General features: G+C 42.2%; 1 protein-coding gene across 1 annotated transcript in view; it reads left to right on the top strand.

The window, feature by feature from the left end:
* Positions 1-24,000, top strand: part of LOC126095644 (uncharacterized) — a 65,223-nt gene that overhangs the window by 23,262 nt on the left and 17,961 nt on the right. Inside the window, exon 2 of the mRNA XM_049910405.1 lies at positions 16,918-17,321. Coding sequence (XP_049766362.1) covers positions 16,918-17,321 — 404 coding nt within the window. The remainder of the gene's footprint in view (positions 1-16,917; positions 17,322-24,000) is intronic.

The following is a 24,000-nucleotide window of genomic DNA, read 5'->3' on the forward strand; positions in this document are numbered from 1 at the left end:
TTTTGAACGCGTTTTCTGAGAACTGTCTTGAGCAGTTAGCTCGTGAGCCCACACGTAATGGAAATATCTTAGATTTTGTACCTACAAATAGGCCGGACCTTATAGACAATGTCAGTATATAAATGGGGATTAGCGATCTTGATTTCTTTATAGCAACTATAATTACGAAAGATAATAAGTCACTCAAGAAGGCTAGGAGAGTGTTTCTGCTAGATAGAGCACGTAAGCAGTTATTAGTATCTCACTTAGACAGCGAACTGGCATCACTTAGTTCCAGTAAGATAGATGTAGAGGAATTACTGAGTTTAAGAAGATTGTAAGTCGTGGTCTGGTACCTAGTAAGTGGATAATGGATGGAAAAGACCCACCCTGGTTTAATAACGACATTCGTCGGATGCTGACGAAGCAGAGGCTGTTGCGCTCTCGGTCAAATAAATGACGTCAAACGAAAGTTAGCAGAGATTCATGCGTCCGTGAAAAGATCTATGCGCGAAACATACAACAACTACCACCGTCACATCTTACCAAAAGATCTCGTAGAGAAACAGAGGAAATTTTGGTCTTACGTAAAATCGCTAAGCGGTTCTTAGGCTTCCATTCAGTCCCTTGTTGACCAGTCTGGCGTAGCAGTTGAAGATAGCAAAACGAAAGCCGAAGTTTTAAATTTCACGTTCAAGAAATCGTTCAAAAAGGACAATCGTACAAACATGCTGTCATTTGATCACCGTACAGAATCCAGTATGGAAGATATAGTAATAAGTATCCCCGGCATGGATAAACAACTCGAAGATCTGAAAGTAAATAAATCACCAGATGCGGACGGAGCCCCAGTTCGATTTTACAAAGAGTACTCTATGGTATTCGCCCCTTACCTAGCTTGCATTTATTGTGAATCTCTCGACCAGCAGAAAGTCCAAAGCGACTGAAAAAAAGCGCAGGTGACTCCAGTATATAAGAAGGGTAAAAGAACGGACCCGCATTATTACGGACCAATATACCTAAATTCTGTTTGCTGCAGAATCCTTGAACATATTCTCAGTTCGGATATAATAACCTTTCTTGAGACTGAGAAGCTTATATCCATGGCTTTAGAAAGCATCGTTCGTGAGAAACTAGCAATCAGCTTGCCCTTTTCTCACGTGATATACTGACAAGGGAACCTCCCCATCGCACCCGCCTCAGATTTAGTTCGAAGTTGGCACAGTGGATAGGTCTTGAAAAACTGAACACAAATCAATCGAGAAAACAGGAAGAAGTTGTGTGGAACCGTGAAAAAAATAAGAAAATATACAAACTGAGTAGTTCATGCCCAAGATAGGCAACATCAAGGAGAACGTGAGATCAGGAGCGCTGTGGCCCCGTGGTTAGCGTGAGTAGCTACGGAACGAGAGGTCCTTGGTTCAAGTCTTCCATCGACTGAAAATTTTACTTTCTTTATTTTCGCTAAGTTATGATCTGTCCGTTCGTTCATTGACGTCTCTGTTCACTGCAATAAGTTTAGTGTCTGTGTTTTGCGACCGCACCGCAAAACCGTGCGATTAGTAAACGAAAGGACGTGCCTCTCCAATGGGAACCGAAAACATTTGACCGCAAGGTCATAGGTCAACCGATTCCTCCACGGGAAAACACGTCTGATATATTCTATACGACACTGGTGACGGCATGTGCGTCACATGGCAGGAATGTCTTGTCGACCTACCTAAGTTGTACACTTGGCGAATGGGTAAAAAGATTCTTCTACCTTGCCCGATTTAGGTTTTCTTGTGGATGTGATAATCACTTCCAAAAAGTGATGAAAACATAAGAGTTTGTCACATAAACTGAAAATAAAAAATTAAAGTTTTCACTCGAGAGAATACTTGAACCTAGGGCCTCTCGTTCCGTAGCTACTCTCACTAACCACGGGACCACGGCGCTCCTTGACTCCCAGTGTCCTTGATGTTGCCTATCATCGCATGGACTACTCAGTTTGTATATTTTACTATTTTTTTTTCATAGTTCCACACAACTGCTTCCCGTTTTCTCGATTGATCTGTGTTCAGTTTTTCAAGGCCTATCCACTGTGCCAACTTATAACTAAGTGTGAGAGGGGTGCGATGGGGAGGTTCCCTTGTGAGGACTATGGATGAAGGGGAAGAGGCAGATTCCATATATCTGGATTTCCGGAAAGCATTTGACACGGTGCCCCACTGCAGGCTTTTAACGAAGGTACGAGCATATGGAATAAGTTCACAGATATGTGAGTGACTCGAAAATTTCTTAAACAACAGAGCCCAGGTGTTGTAATCGACGGCGAGTGTTCACCAGAGACAAGGGTATCGTCAGGTGTACTCCAGAGAAGTGTGATAGCACCACTGTTATTCTCTATACACGTAAATGACTTGGCGGACAGGGCGGGTAGCAGTCTGCGGTTGTTTGGTGATGATCCGTGGTGTACGGTAAGGTGGCGAAGTTGAATGACTGTAGGAAGACACAAGACGACTTAGACAAAATTTCCAGTTGGTGTGATTAGTTGCAGCTTGTCCTAAAACTGGAAAAATGTAAGTTAATGCGGATGAGTCGGAAGATCAAACCTTTAACATTCGGATACAGTTTTACTAGTGTCTTGCTTGACACAGTCAAGTCGTTTAAATATCTGGGCGTAACGTTGCAAAGCGATATGAAATGGAAAGAGCATGTGAGAACTCCTGTAGGGAAGGAGAATCGTCGACTTCGGTTTATTAGGAGAATTTTAGTAAAGAGTAATTCGCCTGTATAGGAAACCGCATATATGACGCTGGTGTGACCTGTTCTTGAGTACTGCTCGAGTGTTTGGGATCCGTACCAGGTCAGATTGAAGGAAGACATCGAAGCATTAAGAGGGGGGCTGCAGGGGCTGCAAGATTTGTTATCGGTAGGTTCTGACAACACGAAAGTGTTACGGAGATGCTTCAAGAACTCAAATGGGAATCCCTGGAGGGAAGACGACGTTGTTTTCGGGAAACTCTATTGGGAAAATTTAGAGAACCGAAATTTGAAGCTGACTTCCGAACAATTCTATTGCGGCTAACAACATACATTGGCCATAAGAACCACAAATATAAGATACGAGAGATTAGGACTCATATGGAGGAACATAGGCAGCCCTTTCCCCTCGCTTTTTTTTGCGTATGGAACAATCGCTGATGACCTCGATGTTGAGCGCCCATAAACCCCAGCGTATGGAACAAGAAAGGAAACGACTGGTAGTGGTACAGTGTATTCTCCGCCACGCACCGTACAGTGTCTTAAGAAGTATCTATAGAGATGTAGATGAAGTTTCGTTAGTAAACGTGAAAACGTCACGGACATATCAGCCAAGTTCAGAGAGCGTATATTCCTAGCTAAGTCAACCAGTATATTTCTTCGTCCTTCATATATCTCGCGATAAGTCCAGGAAGATAAAATTAGAGAGATTCGAGCGCACACGGAGGCTTACCATCAATCGTTCTTCGCTCAAAACATACCCAACTGGAACAGGAATTGGAGGAAATGATTTACACAAAAATAAAAATGAAGTGGCCCTCAACTACGTACCCTCAGACTCAGAGTTCAAATATTAAAAGTTTTGGCTGGTTTCGTTGTCTAAGGGCTGGAATACGTAGTTGCTGCATTACAAGCCAAATACTCCTGAGTCTACAGTATGCAATATGAATATACACATGAATCGAATGGTCGAAGGTTCCTATCACTCGGCAATTCCGAATTTTGGATGTAACATAGAAATTTATAAATGAAAGATTGCAATTAAATAAAATCTGCAGGTACTATTTTTAACGACTTTAAATGATGAGTACGATAGCAGAAGTACCTTTAAGAATGCCGTTTATTACTGTAAAATACTTATTGTTGTTGATGGTCCAGCAATTAAATAATATATAAGTTGAATAATAGGGAAACAATAGATTCCTGCTTCACGTAATTAGTTATGAACAACAACATAGCTCGCGAGATATTCACTTCTAAACGCATACTACGTCTTCACTGCAGAAGCCACGAATTTCTCAGAAGTGCACAAACTGCTCCACTCTCGTTGTCTTTCCTGGGACTGTATGTCGCTGCTTCCCGTCCAGCACTCCTCTTGTCCTGTGCGACCCGATGCTCCTCCCCCACTTCCATACAGCCTCCTCATTAACGAGGGCTGTGACTGGCTGGAGCACTCCCGCCGTTTGTCCAATCCAACACACACAAACATATTGAAACTGTTGTGGACTGACAAGACAGCCAGTCCACAGTGACGGGTAACCGAAAGGCACGCGTTTACACACGCCGGCTGGCGTTAGGTCTGAAACAGGATACGTAATGAATGCTATAAAGAAAAGTACGTAGCTGCTGGATTACTTAACTTTAATCCATCATTTGTATACAGCGTTCTTGATGATACAAGTGAGACTCTCTCTAGAAATGGTTAATGGCGCCTTGCTAGGTCGTAGCCATGGACTTAGCTGAAGGCTATTCTAACTGTCTCTCGGCAAATGAGAGAAAGGCTTCGTCAGTGTAGTCGCTAGCAAAGTCGTCGTACAACTGGGGCGAGTGCTAGTCAGTCTCTCTAGACCTGCCATGTGGTGGCGCTCGGTCTGCAATTACTGACAGTGGCGACACGCGGGTCCGACATGTACTAATGGACCGCGGCCGATTTAAAGCTACCACCTAGCAAGTGTGGTGTCTGGCGGTGACACCACAGAAACACATACAAAATACTGGATTTACATTTAAATAATTTGAAATTAAATAAATATTCCTACAGCTAGACCATAAACACGCTCTAACGCACATTATTAAATACATAAACAAATCAAATGAACATACATCAAAGGAATAGAAACAAAAGCAGGCCAGTAGCCTAATACCTCTGTGCTTTCTAAAACACAGTAAATATTTGACCAATTTATTCCTGAATAGTATATAGCGGATATAAACAAAAACACACACGAATAAATATATTTATTGGAATGCTGCTACCGTTTTTCCGTGTAACTGTGGCGTACGTATAGCCCGACGCGATCAACAGTAATCGGCCACTTTGACCTCCAATAACTCATGTACTACTCCAGTTAAATGTCTGTAATTCATACCAATTTAGATTTACACTAATAGATTTCTGAAGATACGTCGATCGACAAAATCAGATGAACCGTTTAGATTTTGCAAATGCGTTGCTGGGTGTTACTTGTATAGTTTACAGTCTTATACTAAACTTTAAACTAATAAAGATATTGAAAATCTGATTAAACAATCAGAATCGTCACGCAAATAATGGTAATGTACGTGTTTCTTTTTTAAGGTATCATGATTCCTCTGGCTATTATTAATTTCTACATGAACTGTGAAATGTCTGTTATTATGGTTTCACAAAGTCCGCCATCTTTGGCACTCCGCGAAATGCAAATCTCCTTCATCGACACAAAGCCCATTCCGCGACACAGCGTCAACGTGGAATTCCCAGACGCGCGGTCGGCCTGGAACACACGCTGGGGCTGCTACCCCTTTTGCTCCAGCCAGTGCCCGGCACCTCGCGGCTGCCGACCAGCCCATTGCCCGCCGTCGGCCCGTGCGGCCACGCCAACTCCGAACTTAGAATATTTTCAGGGCGCCGCAACTCGCCCGTTGCTTCACAGTACCCTCCGCCACACACCATAGGGCTGCTTGTGGAGTACAGGTGTAGTCGACTGGCAGACGGTCACCAGGAACTGACCACCGGAAACCGGATTAGACCTCGGATGGCCATGCGTTCTTTACTTCCGATACTACACCACAGACAACAGTGACTTCCTTGGTGTACAATCAGAGTCAAATGGAACATTAAGTAGTGATCTGTAGTGCTGAAAAATGGGTGTCGCCTCTGTCCGTGGCGGTCAGCTCGACGCCAACTAGTCTGTACATAGTGTGCTGAATAATCAAACGGCACGACGATTCGCGAGACCCATTCCTCTCCAATTTCTGTAATCGCTGTCTGTGGAGCTACTGGATATGGGAAAAGGACTGATGTAATTGTTAAGGAAGGCTGAATGCTTGTCACTACGTGGCAAGGACGGTAAACCTTTCATGAGGAGGGTACTACAGGGCATATTCCAGCAGTATAATGCAAGAACCCAAACTACAGTTGAAACCACAAACGCCTTAGTGAATGAACGGGTGGGTGACTGGCCTCTACGGTTCCCTAATTCAGATACGGTAAGAAATTCTGCAAGATGACTTTCTACTCCTACACCTTACGGTGAGGATACTTTGTGTATCAATGTCGCTTCCTCCTTTTGTTGCTCCGCTCGTGTATGATTCGCGGGAAGAACGATTGCTGGTAAGCATCCGCGTGGACTCGAATCTCTCTAATATTAATCTCACGGTCTTCTCGCGAGATATACGCAGGAGGAAGTAAGATATTGGTTGACACTTCTAGATACGTACGCTCTTGGAACAGTAGATCATAACATGACGCAGAACGACCCTCTGGCAGCATCTGCCACTGGAGTCGGCTGGACACCTCCGTGACGCTTTCGCGCATACGAAATGAATCTTGTCTTCTTCCTCTAGCAGATCTATCTTGCGAGGATCCCATACTGACAAGCAATATCCAAGTACTGGACGAACGAGTCTTTTGTAAGCAACTTCCTTTGCTGGTGGACTAAATTTTCTGATGATTCTTCCAGTTAATCTCAGTCTAACATCTGCCTTAACTTTATGTGACCGTTCCACTACAAATCGTTCCGTACGCATACTTCTAGAGCTTTTACGGAAGTAACTGCTTCTACTGATTGTTCTGCAATTTAGTAATCGTACGATAAACGGTATTTCTGTTTATTATTCGCAATACGTTGCATTTGACTGTGTTAAGGGTCAAATGCCACTCCTTGCAACAAGTTTCGAGCCTCTGATGCTCTTCGTGCATTTCGTTACAATTTCTACCGACGCAACTTCTCTGTATCCAACAGTATCACCCACGAGAATCCTCATGGAACTTCCGAAATTGTCTACCAGACCATTTATACATATTTTGAGTGCTACAACACTCCACTGGGGCAAGACCGGACTTGCTTTTACTTTTCAAGACTTCTCTCCGTCCAAAATGATACACTGCGTTCTGTTTGCTAACGCTTCAGCCCAGTCACACTGTTGGTCTGATAGTTCATATGCCTGTATTTTGTTCAGTGGGTGGCAGTGAGAACCTGTACCAAATACCTTTAGAAACTCAGGGAACAATATGTACTTGGGCGCCTGTATCTACTGCTTTCTGCGTCTAGAGATGAACAGAGTGACTTACGTTTCACACGATCGTTGTTCTTGGAATCCATGTTAGTTCCTACCTTCGGGGGCTCTTTACTCTTATGCCTCAATGAATATAAGATTGTATTTGTGCCCGCAGAACAGATCTCCCACTGATGCTGAGAATGGACTGAGTTGTGAATGGAATGAATGTTTAATCATTTAATATTCGTTATGTGATGAACATCTTCATTGAGTTTCTTAAATGTCGGACTCTTGCTCATAGTGCAACTCTTCCGTTTCCGTCGCCACATATATTATACAGTAAAAACTAAAACTAATTATCTCCATCAGAACAGGCCTCCAAAGGCCCGTCGTTACCGACCGACCGCCGCGTCATCCTCAGCCTAAGGCATCGGTGGATGTGGATATGGAGGGGCTTTTGGTCACCATACTGCTCTCCCTCTTACTGTCAGCTTTCGGGAGCGGAGCCGCTACTCCTCAATCAAATAGCTCATCAATTGGCCTCACAAGGGCTGAGTGCATCCCTCTTGCCAACAGCGTTCGAAAGACCTGAACGGTCACCTATCCAAGTGTTAGGCTGGTCCGACAGCGCTTGACTTAAATGATCTGACGGGAACCGGTGTTACCACTGCGGAAAGGCCATTGGCATATGCATGTAGGATAACTGCTCCATTGTAGACTGTAACACAAGAATGGTGTGACAACAATTTTCACCATGCACATGCCGCTACTTGTAGCAACATATCGTCCCGTAAAGCAGTCGAATAAATATGTTGGAAAACGCATAGCTGATATGCCGGTTTCTAGAGTCAAATGACGATCAAAAGCATTCATATCTAACACAAAGGCTCACCATACTTCACACACATTTCTAAATAATAATCGGGTAACCCTAAGCAAGAGTACCAGTGAGAACGTGAAAGACTTGTCCATTGGCTGCGACAAGATACTGTAAACTAAAGGAGACCATTAACCATCTAGAGTTCTACACACTATGATCACATCTTAAGAAACGTTTGCGAAGTCCTATCTGTTCGACTAGTTTGTGGAAGCCTGGTTTCTCAGTGTGTCGGTTAACTTGTACATGTACTGCATCGCTTATAGGATATGTAGAAGAGTTAGAAATACAGTGGAACGGAAGGGGAATATTGCTGCTCTTCAGGCTGAATTGGGATAGCTTATGAAAGATCCTGGCGGGTTAACGTAAATTCACATAAACACAGTTGAGGGACGAAACTTATTACTTCTTAAAACAGTTATTAATATTTACGCGATCAGTAGCAATTTTGACGAGCTTTTGAATGCAGGAACATATTCAGGATCTTTAACTGAGATGTATTCATCCACATTATCCTCGGATTGCCACAGGTCGTCCCTGGAAAGCATCATCCTAGCATTAACGTCACACACGTTAGTATTAATGGCAGCCACATATTTGGCACTTACCACTGTTTACATGGACACATCCTGACAAAGTTAGTATAAATGAGAAACTGAGTTTGCAGGTAGTGCTGCCATTTCTCAGTTTATCGTGGAACTATTAATTAATATGAATAAAGCACATCAATTACCACGTTTTTTATCTAATAACTCTGTTTCCAGTCGACGATTATTTGGAGAATATGTAGCAGGGTTAGGAAGATAGTGGAACAGGACAGAAAACTGCTGCCCTTCCGGCTGAATTAAACAAGGCTAGAAAAGATCAGGATAGGTTAAGGAGGGAGAAGGATAAAGAGAGGTTGAATTTGATGACATGTAACAGAAGGAAGAATCTGAGAACTTCTTCTGATAGTTTGTGATGAATGTGAAACATAATCTTGATCTTTTACCTCCGTTAGAAACTAAGGAAGGTAGTTCTCGCGCTAAAATTATTGCCTAACTTTTGGATTATCAACTAGGATCAGAACCAGGTCATAAATTATTTTTAAAGCTAGTGTTGATCTGGAATAGGTGTCACAGGAGTTTAGATCACTTTGCAAAGACTTCAGCAAGGAAGACACTGTAGTTGTTTCGGCCAGGTAATAGTTTTGACGGAAATCCTGTGTACAGAAAAAGTGTGATCTGGCAAAGATTGAATCAGCATCAAGAAACACTAATGCTGATTTTGTTTCCGCTGTCAGACGTCATAACCGTCCTCATTTGAGTTCTTCAGTGAGGAGAGTTAATCTGGGGGTCGAACGGCTGCTTACGTTGTGTGCAGGGCCGCTTATTGGCATTGTTGCTGTTAATTCCGTCAGAAGATGGGATTAATTATAACGCGATCTACTGACAGAAGGCATTGCTTTCACCTCAACAGGAGATGGAAGGTTAAATTGCCTGGACTAACGGCAGAAAATTTAAAATGAGGAGCAGAGGGGAGAGCATTATCTTGAGTGGCAAAATATTTCTGCTTACAAGTGTCAGAGCAGTATCTTTCTTAAAATAGAAACAACAGAAAGACAAATATCAACAGAACTTAGGATTGAAACAAACCTTCAGTTTCAGAAAGAAACTAAACAACATAATTCTGGCATATTGCATCTGCACAAACAGTTATTGGTTAAAAATTTTCGGATATCAGAATTTTTTTATTTCTGTGTAAATTCATCTCGTCCTGTATAAAATTACAGTTATCTTTATTGCATCAAAATACTCCAGGACTAAGAAATAAAAATAATTCACTACCTATCTGCATCAATGAATTAGTCATCAAATCCAGCTGATATAATCTTCCTATCTGAACATCACACGGCCTTTGGTATAGAAGTATTGAGTGTTACAGGATTTAGGTTAGCATCTCACTTTTGTAGAACAGAAATTGAAAAAGAAAGAGTTGACTCATTTGTCGATAATTGTCATAAATGTAAGAACACGACATTCATAAAATTTGCCTAAAGAAGCATATGGAAGCACTTCATAATAAATCCTTTATAGTAGTAAGCCTATACTGAGCACCAGCAGGTAATTTCGGGCTGTTCATAAATCACCTTCAAACTCCACTGACCTATTAAACAATAAAAAAACGAAGGAAATGTTATTTCTGGTGATTTTGATGTAGATTTTCGTAAAAAAAACTTCTAGTAAGATTTGATTGCTGTCAGCAACACTATCTTTCAACTTAATTTCAACTGAAAAACTAGAGTAGCTAATCGCTCACAAACATACATTGATAATATCTATATAGGAAGGTCTAACACAGAAAATTATATTGCAAAACCAACAGTCAGTGACCAATCAGGCCATAACCATGCAGTTTGTTTTGTTAAATGTTAGTACTGAACAGGATATAAAATCTACTAAATCTGAGCTCAAGAGGATAGCCAGTAAGCAAAAATTGATTATTTTAGGACATTTGTCGAAGAGATAAACTGGAGTGATGTATACAGTGCTCACAGATTAAACGAAACATACAACACGATTATTAATAAAGTCCTTACCTTACTTGAACCCTGCCCCCCCCCCCCCAAACTAACTCAGATTAGACAAAAATCTACAGAGAAGTCATGGATTACCCATAGAATGAAGGTATCTTGTAAGACAACAAGGAAACTTATCCGTCAGTCCGCAACAGCTGTGACGTTGATGCAATAGCTTGTTACAATACATACTGCAAAATAACAAAAATGGTAATACGGAAATTAAAGCAAATGCATTACAATAAAAAATAACCACATTAGATACTAACATAAAGACAACATGGGATAGAGTGCAGGAGGCGATTGACGGAACCAGACATGAAGAGAAGCAGAGAGCTTTAAGAGTAAATGATGCACTGGTAACAGAAATGTACAGTGTTGCAAAACATCTTAACAAGCATTTCATAGCTGTTACTGAAAAGATGGTGGGATTGTCAGGTTCAGTAGATTCTGTCATGGATTGTGTCAGACCAGTCATTACAAATAACTTCAGCAAAGTGAATATAATTTTCACCACACCAGTATAAGTGTCCACCATAACATCTTTAAAATCAAAAGAATCTAGTGGTTATGATAAAATATCAACAAAATTAATGAAATAGTGTACTTTCATGGTTTAGTAACGTCTTAAATTATCTGTTTAACCAGTCATTTATCAGTGGATCCTTCCCTACATCGTAGAAATATCCTTAAGTTAAGAGTTTTGTTTAAGAAAGGAGTTATCGAACTACTGTCAGATTTCCATCTGATTTCACTATTGCCAGCATTACCGAAAATTTCAGAAAGGTGACTGAGTTACTTAACCATCTGAAAATATATTTTCAGTCACAGTTTCGGATTTGTAAAGGGTTTCGAAATTGGGAAGGCCATCTACACACACAGAGGGGCTGCACTTAATTAACCAGACAATAAATTACAAGCTACTGATGTATTTCGTGATCTGTCAAAAGCATTCGACTGTCTAAATCACAGTATCTTTTTAAATAAAATAGAAGATTAGAATGAAACGCGAAAAGCTGCAAAATGGTTGAAATCCTATGTCTCTGGCACTAAACAAATGGTGTCAATAGGAAAGAAATCTGTATTGAGCAGTCAGGCATCATACAACTGGGAACTAATTGTATGTGGTGTCCCACAAGATCCAGTCTTAGGATCATTACTTTTTCTTGTGTTGACCTACGACCTTTCATCTATAACAATATCAGATGCCAAGTTTGTTTTGTTTGCAGAAGATACAAACAATAAAATAAATAGCGAATCAAATGTAATCTTAGGAACATCTACATCTACATAGATACTCCGCTAGCATCAGTATGGTGCTTGGCGGAGAATACCCTGTATCACTACTAGTCATTTCGTTTTCTGTTCTACTAGCAAAGTGAGCGATGGAAAACAACTGTCTACAAGCTTCTGTACGATCCCTAACCTCTCTAATCTTATCTTCATGGTCCTTACGCGAAATGTTTGTTGACGGCAGTAGAATCGGTCTGCAATCAGCCTCAATTCCCAGTTAATGAAATTTTCGTGGACATTAATAAGTGCTTCTCGCCCAGTTCTTTGTCACACAACTTTGGAAAACACACTACATGCATTTCAAAATTTGTAAAGGGTTTGCCTCTCCAATTGTATGCCTAAAGTCTGACGACAAGAAGACAGATGGAGTTGACAATGTTATAAGCTCTTGGTATCAAAGCTTGATAAAAATTTCAACAGGGGGCGAGGACATACTACAGAACTACTCAAACATCTAGACAAATGTCTATTTGTATTGCGAATGTTGCCAGACGCAGGTGATATAAAAGTAAAAAATCTGGCGTACTGTGCTTGCTTACTTTCACTCCACAGACTCATATGAGATTACTTTTTGGGGGGTGACACATCAAGTCAAGCTAATGTTTGCAGAATCCAAAAACATGTAACAAGAACTAAAAATGGTTCAAATGGCTCTGAGCACTATGGGACTTAACTTCTGAGGTCATCAGACCCCTAGAACTTTGAACTACTTAAACCTAACTAACCTAAGGACATCACACACATCCATGCCCGAGACAGGATTCGAACCAGCGACCATAGCGGTCGCACGGTTCCTGACTGTAGCACCTAGAACCGCTCGGCCACCTCAGCCGGCTAACAAGAAGTAGTTGTGGCATGAACTCAAGAACAACCTGTAGAGGGCTGTTTAGAAAACTGCTTCCTAGTATATTTATTCCGTAAGGAAATTTGTCATTAAAATATATCCATTTTCAAACCAAAAACTCATTTCTTGGAATCAATGCTAGAAATAAGAATAATCTCCATATAAAGTCATTTGTTTTAGTCCAGAAAGGTGACCGTTATTCGGAAACACAGATTTTCAGTAACTTGCCAATAGCCTAAAAAACTATGTACTGGACCAGAACTCGAACTGGGGACATTTGCTGTGGCTAAGCCATGTCTCCACAATATCATTTCTTCCAGGAATGTTGCTCTTACAACTCTTGCAACTTACGCAGGAGAAATTCTGTAAAGTTTGGAAGGTAGGTGACGAGGTACTAGCTCAAGTAAAGCTGTGAGGGCGGGTCATGAACCGCTCAGACGGTAGAGTGCTTTTTCCGCGAATGGCAAATTTCGCAGGTTCGAGCCCGGGACCGGCCTATAGTTTTACTCTGTCAGGAAGTTTCATATCGGCGAACACTCCGCTGCAGAGTGAAAATTCATCCTGGAGCCATAAATAGTTTAACTACTATTAAATATCAGTTTAAGAGGAGCATAAAGGATTGAACTGCTGGCAAACTCTTTCTACTCCATCGATAAATTTCTTAACAGCAACAACAGATGTGTATATGCTCCTAGTAATGTTAAATAATGCGAATATTAGGCACAATCTCACTTCAGTATAAATCCACTGCAGTAATGCGATCATTGCAATTCTTAGTTGATGATGCCGCCCACAGTAGCTTAAGAACTATAGTACGCACTGTAGTGTATTGAAAACTCTCTTGTTTTATGTCATGTTTGCTGTTATCTAGGAAATGAAAATATGTTTAAGATTTTTTACTTGTTTCACATCCATGTAGACTATTTCATTCCCGATCTGCAAAAGGCACATTAACGTATCTGTTTTTCTTTGTAAATATTTATTTTGTGTTCTTGTTTTCTGACACGTTCTGCATCCTGAAGGACCTCTTTACTATGGGTCTATTGAAACGAAAAGTACGTCTAATCTAATCTTATCATTGCTTGTAATGGAGGGTCTCAACTATCAAGATTTTACTGTCTTCCTTCTTGAACAGTGCTATCACTTCAAACAGAATTTTCCAAATATTTGGAAAAAAATAGTGCACCTGGAAAGATGGCATCGATTTTGATCTGATGATGACAAATGCCACTTGGGGGACAGTAGATGTACTGATAATGGTTTCAACGTCGTCCGCCAACAGATAACGTAGTGACGTAGCTAGCAGAGCGCTGTCTGTGTCTATCATTTAATAGGGAATGCTCACAGCCAGATGGCTCAGTGCGGTGCAGACGAGTGAAGCAAGAAGGCAACTATGTCACGGAGATGCACTCGTGCTTCCTACAGCCAACTGAGCGAGTTATAAAAGCTTGAAATTGTGGCCTTCCGAGCGGCGGAATGTCGTTTCTCAGAAATGCGACACAGGTTGGACATGCTGGGTCAGTCGTGCAACGACGTTGGTATCAGTAGTCACGTGAACATTCTCATACCCATGGAGGAGATTCTGGACGTCCACGCTACACACACGTCCGCCAGGATCGTTGTATTCTAAGAGCAGCAGTGGCAGATCGCGCAGCTACCACAGTACAGATAAGAAAGCTTGTGAGCGCAGACGAACAGTTGCGAACTGGTTATCAGCAGGGGGTCTACGGGCACGCTCATCTCTAGTGTCTGCACACATGTTATCGTTGATTGCGCGTACGATGTAGACCTCGTGCGCACTGCCTCGCAGAGTGCGTACGTCCAAGACGCACTGGCCCTACCTGAGGCCTTATGGTCTGAGTGCAATAAGCTACAGCTCTAGTTCACATTTGGTGTTTCTGGAGGGAACGCTAACTAGGGCTGTGTACAGGCGTTCGATACAGTTCCCCACAGTCGTTTAATGAACAAAGTAAGAGCGTATGGACTATCAGACCAATTGTGTGATTGGATTGAGGAGTTCCTAGATAACAGGACGCAGCATGTCATTCTCAATGGAGAGAAGTCTTCCTAAGTAAGAGTGATTTCAGGTGTGCCGCAGGGGAGTGTCATAGGACCGTTGCTATTCACAATATACATAAATGACCTTGTGGATGACATCGGAAGTTCACTGAGGCTTTTTGCAGATAATGCTGTGGTGTATCGAGAGGTTGTAACAATGGAAAATTGTACTGAAATGCAGGAGGATCTGCAGCGAATTGACGCATGGTGCAGGGAATGGCAATTGAATCTCAATGTAGACAAGTGTAATGTGCTGCGAATACACAGAATGATAGATCCTTTATCATTTAGCTACAAAATAGCAGGTCAGCAACTGGAAGCAGTTAATACCATAAATTATCTGGGAGTACGCATTAGGAGTGATTTAAAATGGAATGATCATATAATGTTGATCGTCGGTAAAGCAGATGCCAGACTGAGATTCATTGGAAGAATCCTAAGGAAATGCAATCCGAAAACAAAGGAAGTAGGTTACAGTACGCTTGTTCGCCCACTGCTTGAATACTGCTCAGCAGTGTGGGATCCGTACCAGATAGTGTTGATAGAAGATATAGAGAAGATCCAACGGAGAGCAGCGCGCTTCGTTACAGGATCATTTAGTAATCGCGAAAGCGTTACGGAGATGATAGATAAACTCCAGTAGAAGACTCTGCAGGAGAGACGCTCAGTAGCTCGATACGGGCTTTTGTCAAAGTTTCGAGAACATACCTTCACCGAAGAGTCAAGCATATCCTACGTATATCTCGCGAAGAGACCATGAGGATAAAATCAGAGAGATTAGAGCCCACACAGAGGCATACCGACAATCCTTCTTTCCACGAACAATACGAGACTGGAATAGAAGGGAGAATCGATAGAGGTACTCAAGGTACCCTCCGCCACACACCGTCAGGTGGCTTGCGGAGTATGGATGTAGATGTAGATGTAGATGTAGATGTACATGCAGAATGTTGTTAGATTCATTCTTTTGGCGCTCTTGTAACAGGAAATAGTTGTGTTGTTCTAACAGTATAATGCTCGCCCACACACTGCCCATGAAACTCAATGTGCTCTGCAAGATATGCAGCAGCTTCCCTGGGCGGCACGGCCAGGGACTTACCTGAAATTGAGCACGCGTGGAATATGATAGGACGAGAAGCGACTCATGTGGCTCACCAACGAACGATTCTTGTAGGACCTTGTGAACAGGTCGAGCAGGGATGGCTTATGGTATCCCAGGACAATATTCGATATCAGTACGATCGACTGGATGTCAGAGTTAGCGCATGCACTACCGCCTGTGGTGCCTACACTACATACTAATCTGGGTATTTCAGCATGAGTCGATGCCTGTTGTGCCACCGGTTGTGCTATTGGTCTGTAAATGTAATCGTTTCATGTTATCCATATGCAGGGTTGCAATAATAAATCTTGAGTGAAATGGATACTTCTAAAATGATGCACTAATTTTTTCCATCAGTATAATTCTCTCTCAGTGAGTTCATTGTGGGAAGCTCAACATCACGATGCAGAATGAAATGAGATATATTTGTTGCGTGCAGCAGATATTATGCAGGGTGGCTACCACCAATACAACAAAAATTATGTAACATACAAACATACATGCTGCCATTCGCTTATGCTTTAAACTTAGCTTTATACATGATGACTAACTGAAACCCTCAGCTGCCGACAGGTGTTGTTGATATATCTCGATGTGGACAGCTGAAAATGTGTGCCCCGACCGGGACCCGAACCCGGGACCTCTTGCTTACATTGCAGACGCTCTATCCATCTGAGACACCGAGGACACAGATGAATAGCGCGACTGCAGGGACTTATCCCTTGCACACCTCCCGTGAGACTCACATTCCCAACTGTCCACAATTCTACATATGCCCCGGTCAGGGCACACATTTTCAGCTGTCCACATCGAGGTATATCAACAACACCTGTCGGCAGCTGAGGGTTTCAGTTAATCATCATTTATTCCAGGGAAAAGTTGCACGGTCATCAACAGTATGTGTTCTTTCGAGAACAGTTACTGTCTTTATATATTACCTTGATACTGTTGTTCTGAAGGCTCACACATGCTGTACTTTTCAGGGGATCACGAGCGTAACAGCGGTTATTTGGGTGGCTTCCCCGCTGGTTCATCTGGTCGTCAACATGGACACTGAGGTCTCTTCCGGAAATCCTCGGCCATTGCCGCTGCCTGCCTGGTTACCACTCGACATCTACGCATCTCCCACATATGAGCTACTCTACATGATGCAAGTTCTGTGCCTAATAGTCCCGTCTGTAGCCACTGTATCCTCTGACTGCGTCTTTATTGACCTGATGCTGAGGGTTGCTGCCGAGTTAGAGATTCTGAACGACAACATTTCTGGTTTGCGTAAAATGAAAGTTTCAGCAAAATCCAACGAGTACATGTCAAGCAGTTTGGCCTCCGATTTTGAGGTGCATCTACAGCTTTCGAAGAATGTCAAGCACCACCAGGCAATTCTTAGGTTTGTATAATCCGAAATTTTGTTCAATTTCGTGGTTTTTGTTGGTTAACGTTGTATTGTCATTGGGATGGTGCTCAAGACACAACTAAACTCAATCCAGTGGAAGTTCAGAGCTCACTATAAACTGGTGTTGTAAGACAAAGTATAAGGGGTGATCAAAAAGTTTCCCTTTGAGGTCGTTACTGTAGCATATATGCAAGGCAGCGCGACTCCGATGAGGATATATAACCACCAAAATGTAGTCAAATGACTGGTGTGCGACAAATGCGCGGACGTGAACTGGGACCACATTATTACCAAATGCGTCCAAACTGGACCAACGTATTGCTACCTTTTTCTTGGCTGCCGAAGGACAAACACCAGCAGACATCCATCAGAGAATTAAGAATGTGTACAGTTGGCCAGCATGTCTGTCGAAGACCATCGGTGTGGAATGATGCGCCATGTTCCATGTCGGTCGCAATTCGACACATGACCGTCCCATATCGCAAATGATGTAGCGCATAAGTTACGCCAACTCAAGTGGGTGACGCTCGAGCCCTCGCCCTATAGTCCTGTTCTCTCTCTCTATGATTGACACGCCTTCGGTCCCTTAAAAAAAAGGAATTAAAGGGTCAATGATTCCTGCCGGACGAGGAAGTGCTGTCGACAGTTATGGTATTCTTCACGCAGCAGAACACGGTACTTTACCAAACAGGTATCTTCAACCAGATGCATCAGTAGGATGATTGCCTCAATACTCATAGCAATTCTGCTTGATTGACATACCGGTTATGGACTACGGCCTTCCAATGGAAACTTTTTGGTTGTCCCTTATATGCGATAAGCAGTGTTTTAAAATGTTCTCTTGTTCTCATCTTTGTTTACAAATAAATTTTGTAGATGAGCTAATCTCCATTTCAGCCCAGCGGGCTGATGACAATTTTGTAGTGCGGCTTGTCCCGGCGGAGGTTCGAGTCCTCCCTCGGGCATGGGTGTGTGTGTTTGTCCTTAGGATAATTTAGGTTAAGTAGTGTCTAAGCTTAGGGACTGTTGACCTTAGCAGTTAAGTCCCATAAGATTTCCCACACGTTTGAACGTTTTTTTTAACATTTGTAGACTGTTTTCAAGAGAAGAATAAGTGAGTCTAATGTTTTTCCTATCGATACTGTATTGATGGTATATGTGTTGCAATAGTGGAGAAAATATAATTTTTCAGAAGGACAAAGAGGATGAAAACTGGACAGTGAACACTAGCAAATTGAAGTGGAAGTCGATGGGAACTTCACGTTATTCCTCCGTTATGTGTTAATGACAGAACCAGTGAATGGTGTAACATACCAGCACGGTTAGCGACTACAGTAAGGTTAAAATGATGAGCCTTTCTCTGCATCGCGTCACAGTAATATTCTTGGGAAAGATGAAACCCATTTGATGCAGTCGACCCCTGTACGGATTTAGAGCCTCATAATATAAGTAAATATTTGCGCATAGTGTGTATGAAGTGATAAAAACTCGTTTAGTAATTTCAAAATCGGATGGTTTACAAACTTATGGATACGTAACACGCACAATATTTGTTAAAAGTTATGGGATTACAAAATTTTAGTTCAGATAATCAAAGCAGAACAACAGTTAACTGCACTATGTTCCCAGTCAGTAATGAATGTCGAACCGCACACTCTAAGCAAGACAGGCGTTCCTATGTGTAAAAGTCATTTTGGATTAAAATATATCGATTATTTTGACCGGGAAGAAACTTTCATTCCGCTGCAAAGGTTGGTTGTTTTCAGAATTCTTGGCACTTTTAACCCTTGTTCAGAGCCACTGCTAAAACTCTGAAACTCTCCTTTTGCAAACAGTGCTCTTACCAACTGAGTTTGAGAGAGCATGAATCACTCTCTCACTATTTTCCATATTCAAGGCTTCTCTTTAATGTTGATTTTACATCCAAGACATTATTTTTGTGAGACGACAGGTAGTTAATCAACATGAGCAGACACTGATGGAAGCATGTACGTTGTTAATTTGTTAATGCCTGCGGGATCTTTATGGTGGCTCTCCTTCAAATAGTTTTTCCGGAGTCAGAAGAACATGCAGTTTGGTCATTTGACAATAAATCTTGCCGTGGACGTTGGGGGCTTGGTAGCCACGTGCAGCTATTAGGAAAAGAAACATCTTGAAGCACTTACCAGAAACAGAACGCTGGTCCCAAGAATTTCTTGGACAGGTGTGCAGTCAATGATTTCAGCCAAAGAGATGAAAAAACTGACTGCCTGGGACTACCTCTAGCCTCTAGCCCTGTCAGGTTCAGGGGCGCAGGAGAAATTTAGGTTGCCCAGCCGAGGCGTTTCGACAGTGTCGTAAAAGCGCTTTGTTAACAGGGATGACAGCCATAAAGGGTTCAAATGGCTCTAAGCACTATTGGACTTAGCATCTGAGGTCATCAGTCCCCTAGACTTAGAACTACGTAAACCTAACTAACCCAAGCACACCATACACATCCATGCCCGAGGCAGGATTCGAACCTGCGACCGTTGCAGCCACGTGGTTCCGGACTGAAGTGCCTAGAACCGGTGGGCCACAGGGGCTGGCGATGACAGCCATAAAAATTCACAAGTTTCCATGTTCACTTTGGACTGAACATTATCAAGGGAGCCTTCAAGTGGTGTCATCCCGCAGCCTGCCGAGTTGTTTGGGAACCCTCAGGCCTTCAAACTACTTTTAGAATGGAACACAACATTTATGGCGACTCTGAAATGGTTCCAGTTGGGACACAAAAGCACTTCTCATTGTTTAGCCGAGTCACCGGGTCAGACACACTATAACATTCTGCCAATCCAGTTGTGTTGTTCACTTTAGGGCTAAATGGAAACTGCCTACATGGTCACGACAAAAAAAAAAAAAAACAATTCGGGAGCTCAATGCCATATCCTCTCTGTGCAAAAAACTTACAAATCAGGAATTGGCTGCTTCTCCAGAAAAGAGAAAAACATTGTTAAGTATGATTAGGATTGGCTGATGGGTAGAGCAGATGAATTAGAGAGGAGACATGGAGCTCGTGGAATTTGTGATTGGTACGAAATCATTGTGAGAGCAGTTGTGTGAGTGCTTTTGCGAAGTTTACTGAGGTTTGGTGGAAAAGGAGGAGAGGAAAACCTGGATCTTTTGATTCGGACTCTGGTCTGGAGAGGATTCCGGTCCTGATTCTTGTTACACTTCGGACACTCGTCCTGAGCATGACTTCACTCTGGCATTGCTTTTGAATGGGGAGGCTGTGGTGAGGACTTAGCTGTACTGACAGTTTAGACTTCAGTCATCTCGGACAACTGGCTGTGTTAAGGGCAATCTTATTTGTGTCAGGTCTGCCACCTTGACATTCGATCTCCTTGTGCGAACTGCCCTATAAGTGAGTCAAACTGGTCCATGCTATGAACGGTGAACGGGAGTGTCGCATGCTGCAATCTGCCGAGATTTCAGAGCTCTTTTAGAGAGTAATTGCGGTCCGTCTAACAGGTCGCCAGCCACGACACAGGCGCGCTACTCTGCAGCTGCTTGCACCGTGAACATCACCTGAGTGCCACACATCGAGAAACGGGTTTAGTATTGGAGCTGCAGCTTGTTAGGGCAAACAGACTCACAGTCTCGCCACTTGTTTCAGCTGCACCAATGTAATATAATTCTGTGTAGAATAAATCCATCGAAATCTATTCAGCGTCAGGTAATTTCCATGTGTTGAGTCAGAGCCTTAGTCTTTGCCAACCAGTCGCCATCCAGTGGAGTGCTACTTATTTGTTGCGCCTATCAGTGTTGCCAACAGTTCATAATTTATTTGTCATCAAGCTTAACTTGTATTGTTTGTTCTATTTTATGACCAATAAACTTTTGCCATAATTTTTTTTTTTATAAAAGATCAATCCCACGTTGACATTAATCAACTATCAATAATTGACTATAATAATGACATGGCCATCATTTCATTATATTATTTCAGCATTCAGGTTCATTTAGATTCTGATAAAAATGATAACCTCTAACAGCAACAACCACAGTCAAAGGGCAAAATGAATTTAGCAGATGCCTGTTCCTACTTTCCAAACACAACAGTTGGTCAACAGCAAATCTTGCTACCTAGTACACTTTGAAGGTAGAATTTCGGGGAGAAATGTCTTAGACGCTGACTAGGCGCTGTTTTAATAATGAATCTTTTACTCTGCGCCTTTTGCTATCTCCACCAGACTCATGCATATCAGTTGATATGCTGTTCACAGTCAAGAGTCGGTGTGACCCGTGAGCACATGAGTGTCACATACGTTAGGCAGTGCCTCTTGAGTCTTAATTCTCTTGATTCGACCTCACGGACTCCTCAAGTTAGTCACATGTTGGCGGGAGTCTGGATCTGGTTGACTCAGCCTCCACTCGGTTGCATAAGTTTCATGCTGTTGGGCTCTTACAGTTTCCATGTTTGTGCCTGAGAGTGCCTGAAATGATTGATCTTTTCAGTGAGACATACGGGTAGTACACAAGGATCCTGGTATGGAAAGCTAGTGGGCTGGACTCATCAAATGACGTTAAAGAGTTTTATTTACTAATAACATTTCCACATACGCCACACAATGGTACTTTGAGCACAAAACCAAATACTGTAAACTGACATTTTATGATTAAAATATTCAAGACAGCAACTGCCACTACCTTTTAAAACTTAACCACAAATAAAAAAATTATCTATAAAGGTATAATTTAAAAAACGACTGTCAGCTTCTACACATTTACTGAGTTATAAAATTAGGTTTGAAGAACAGTCAAAGGCTTTTCCGCCACAAAAAGAAAATAGTTACTTACGCAATCTGAACACAGGTGGCAGCAATATGTCTTTAGAGGAATAGATAGTTTATGTAACTAAAGAACTTGAATAAAAGTCCCATCAAAATTTACAAGAAACAAAGGAGATCGGCACGTGTTACTGAATTCTTAGAGTTTACTTGAGCAACGATTGGTGTACCACCCTATGTAATATTCAAGAAGAACAGTACACGGCCACTGGCCTAAATTTCTTTAACTACTCTCAGCCAGATTTTGCTAAACTGTACAACTAAGACGGTAAAAAAGTTATAACAGCAGTCTGTTACAGAAGCACTATAGTCAAAATCTGACTCAAACATAAAAATTTTAATTTAAAATAATTTCTTACACTAGCAGACTTTTAACAACTGGCAAAAGCAAATTGTTTCCCAGCAATTTGTTTGCAATAGCAGCGCCTGCCGGATACAAGATATTCGGGAACAGCAGCTGGTACAAAATCCACTGCACCACGCAGGCCCCTTGCCAGCTTAATTTAGTATACTCAAATAACAACTCAGATACCTATAACAAGTCTAAATACACACGCCGTGGCATGGAAAAGCGACCATGCATGTGATAATTTATCAACTGCATATGAACTTTCAAGTAAATCAGTCGTTAATAAACTACACACATCTGACAGCAGAACGATAAACCATTAACAGAAAACGCGGTCATGTTGGCCTGCCCACACTAAAATACGAACGTGACAGGGCGTACGCCTAGAGTTCAATATTCACAGTACATATACTTAAACCCATACAGCAGTACATTAGAGGAGCAAACAATGACATGTAATTCGGCAAGGCAAAGCCAAAGCTCAAATTCTACAATACTGTGTGTCAGTTAAAGAATAAGCCCCCATGAACAATCGCTCTTAAGCTGATCCAGGATCGATGAGTTCCCACTGAGATCAACATAACGTAGCTCCACTTAAAGCAGCTGGAAGATTGAGAGGATGAAGGCAGCCAGTATGGATGCGCAGCACGATGCGGTATTTGCTCCCTCTCATCAGGACCTTCCAGGCCAACAGCAACACGAGGCGTCCTTCCGTGTAACTTGTGCCCGCATCTCGTCGGTGCCAGACTGTTAGCCTCGCTGTCTGTCCATACCCGTCAACGTCACCATTTGGCGTGGCAGCGCTCACGTGGCTACGGTTGCCCTAAGACAGGGGCGGGCAGGAATCCTGCACGTGTGCGGTGCACATGCACGTGTGCAGTTAACAGGTGTTCTGCGCGCATACAGGGGCAAGCTGGCCACCCGCTTCTCTCCCCTCCCCGCCATACCGTCTCACCGCTTCTTCCTTTGTAATGCGTCTGTTTCCTGGCCTGCTTTATTGAATGAAGGAATAAGGTTAGTAGGAGTGCTTGAAAGTAATCGTGGTTTGAAAGAGTACCTATTACCTACGATATGTTTTATTTAATTATCACAGATGGAGTTTACAATACGTTTAATGTCTGCAACAAAATTTCTACATACAGACAAACGCAAACAGTTACATAAATTTTCATTACTGATGTTTGCTCTTAACCGAGACTTTCATAACAGAAAAAAATCTCTCACAAACGTATGTCGAGCGAAACATTGACATTATCTTCATGGCTTCATGATGGAGACGAGGAAACTCTTGCTGTGAAAAGTCGTGATAAAAATCTATTACACGTCTTGCCAAAAGGAACTTGTCTCTCAAACGAGAATTACGCTGTAGATCTATTAATTCCATTTGTAAACTGGGATGAATATCATCTACAGAAACAGCAGATTGTCTCGAGAACTATTCAAAACCTTGGGATAAGTAAGATATATCCCCAAATCGCTTGAGAAATTCCTCTTTTATTGCACCAAGAACGGCAAC

The sequence above is a fragment of the Schistocerca cancellata genome, chromosome 8, assembly GCF_023864275.1.
Source record: "Schistocerca cancellata isolate TAMUIC-IGC-003103 chromosome 8, iqSchCanc2.1, whole genome shotgun sequence".
Classification (NCBI taxonomy): domain Eukaryota; kingdom Metazoa; phylum Arthropoda; class Insecta; order Orthoptera; family Acrididae; genus Schistocerca; species Schistocerca cancellata.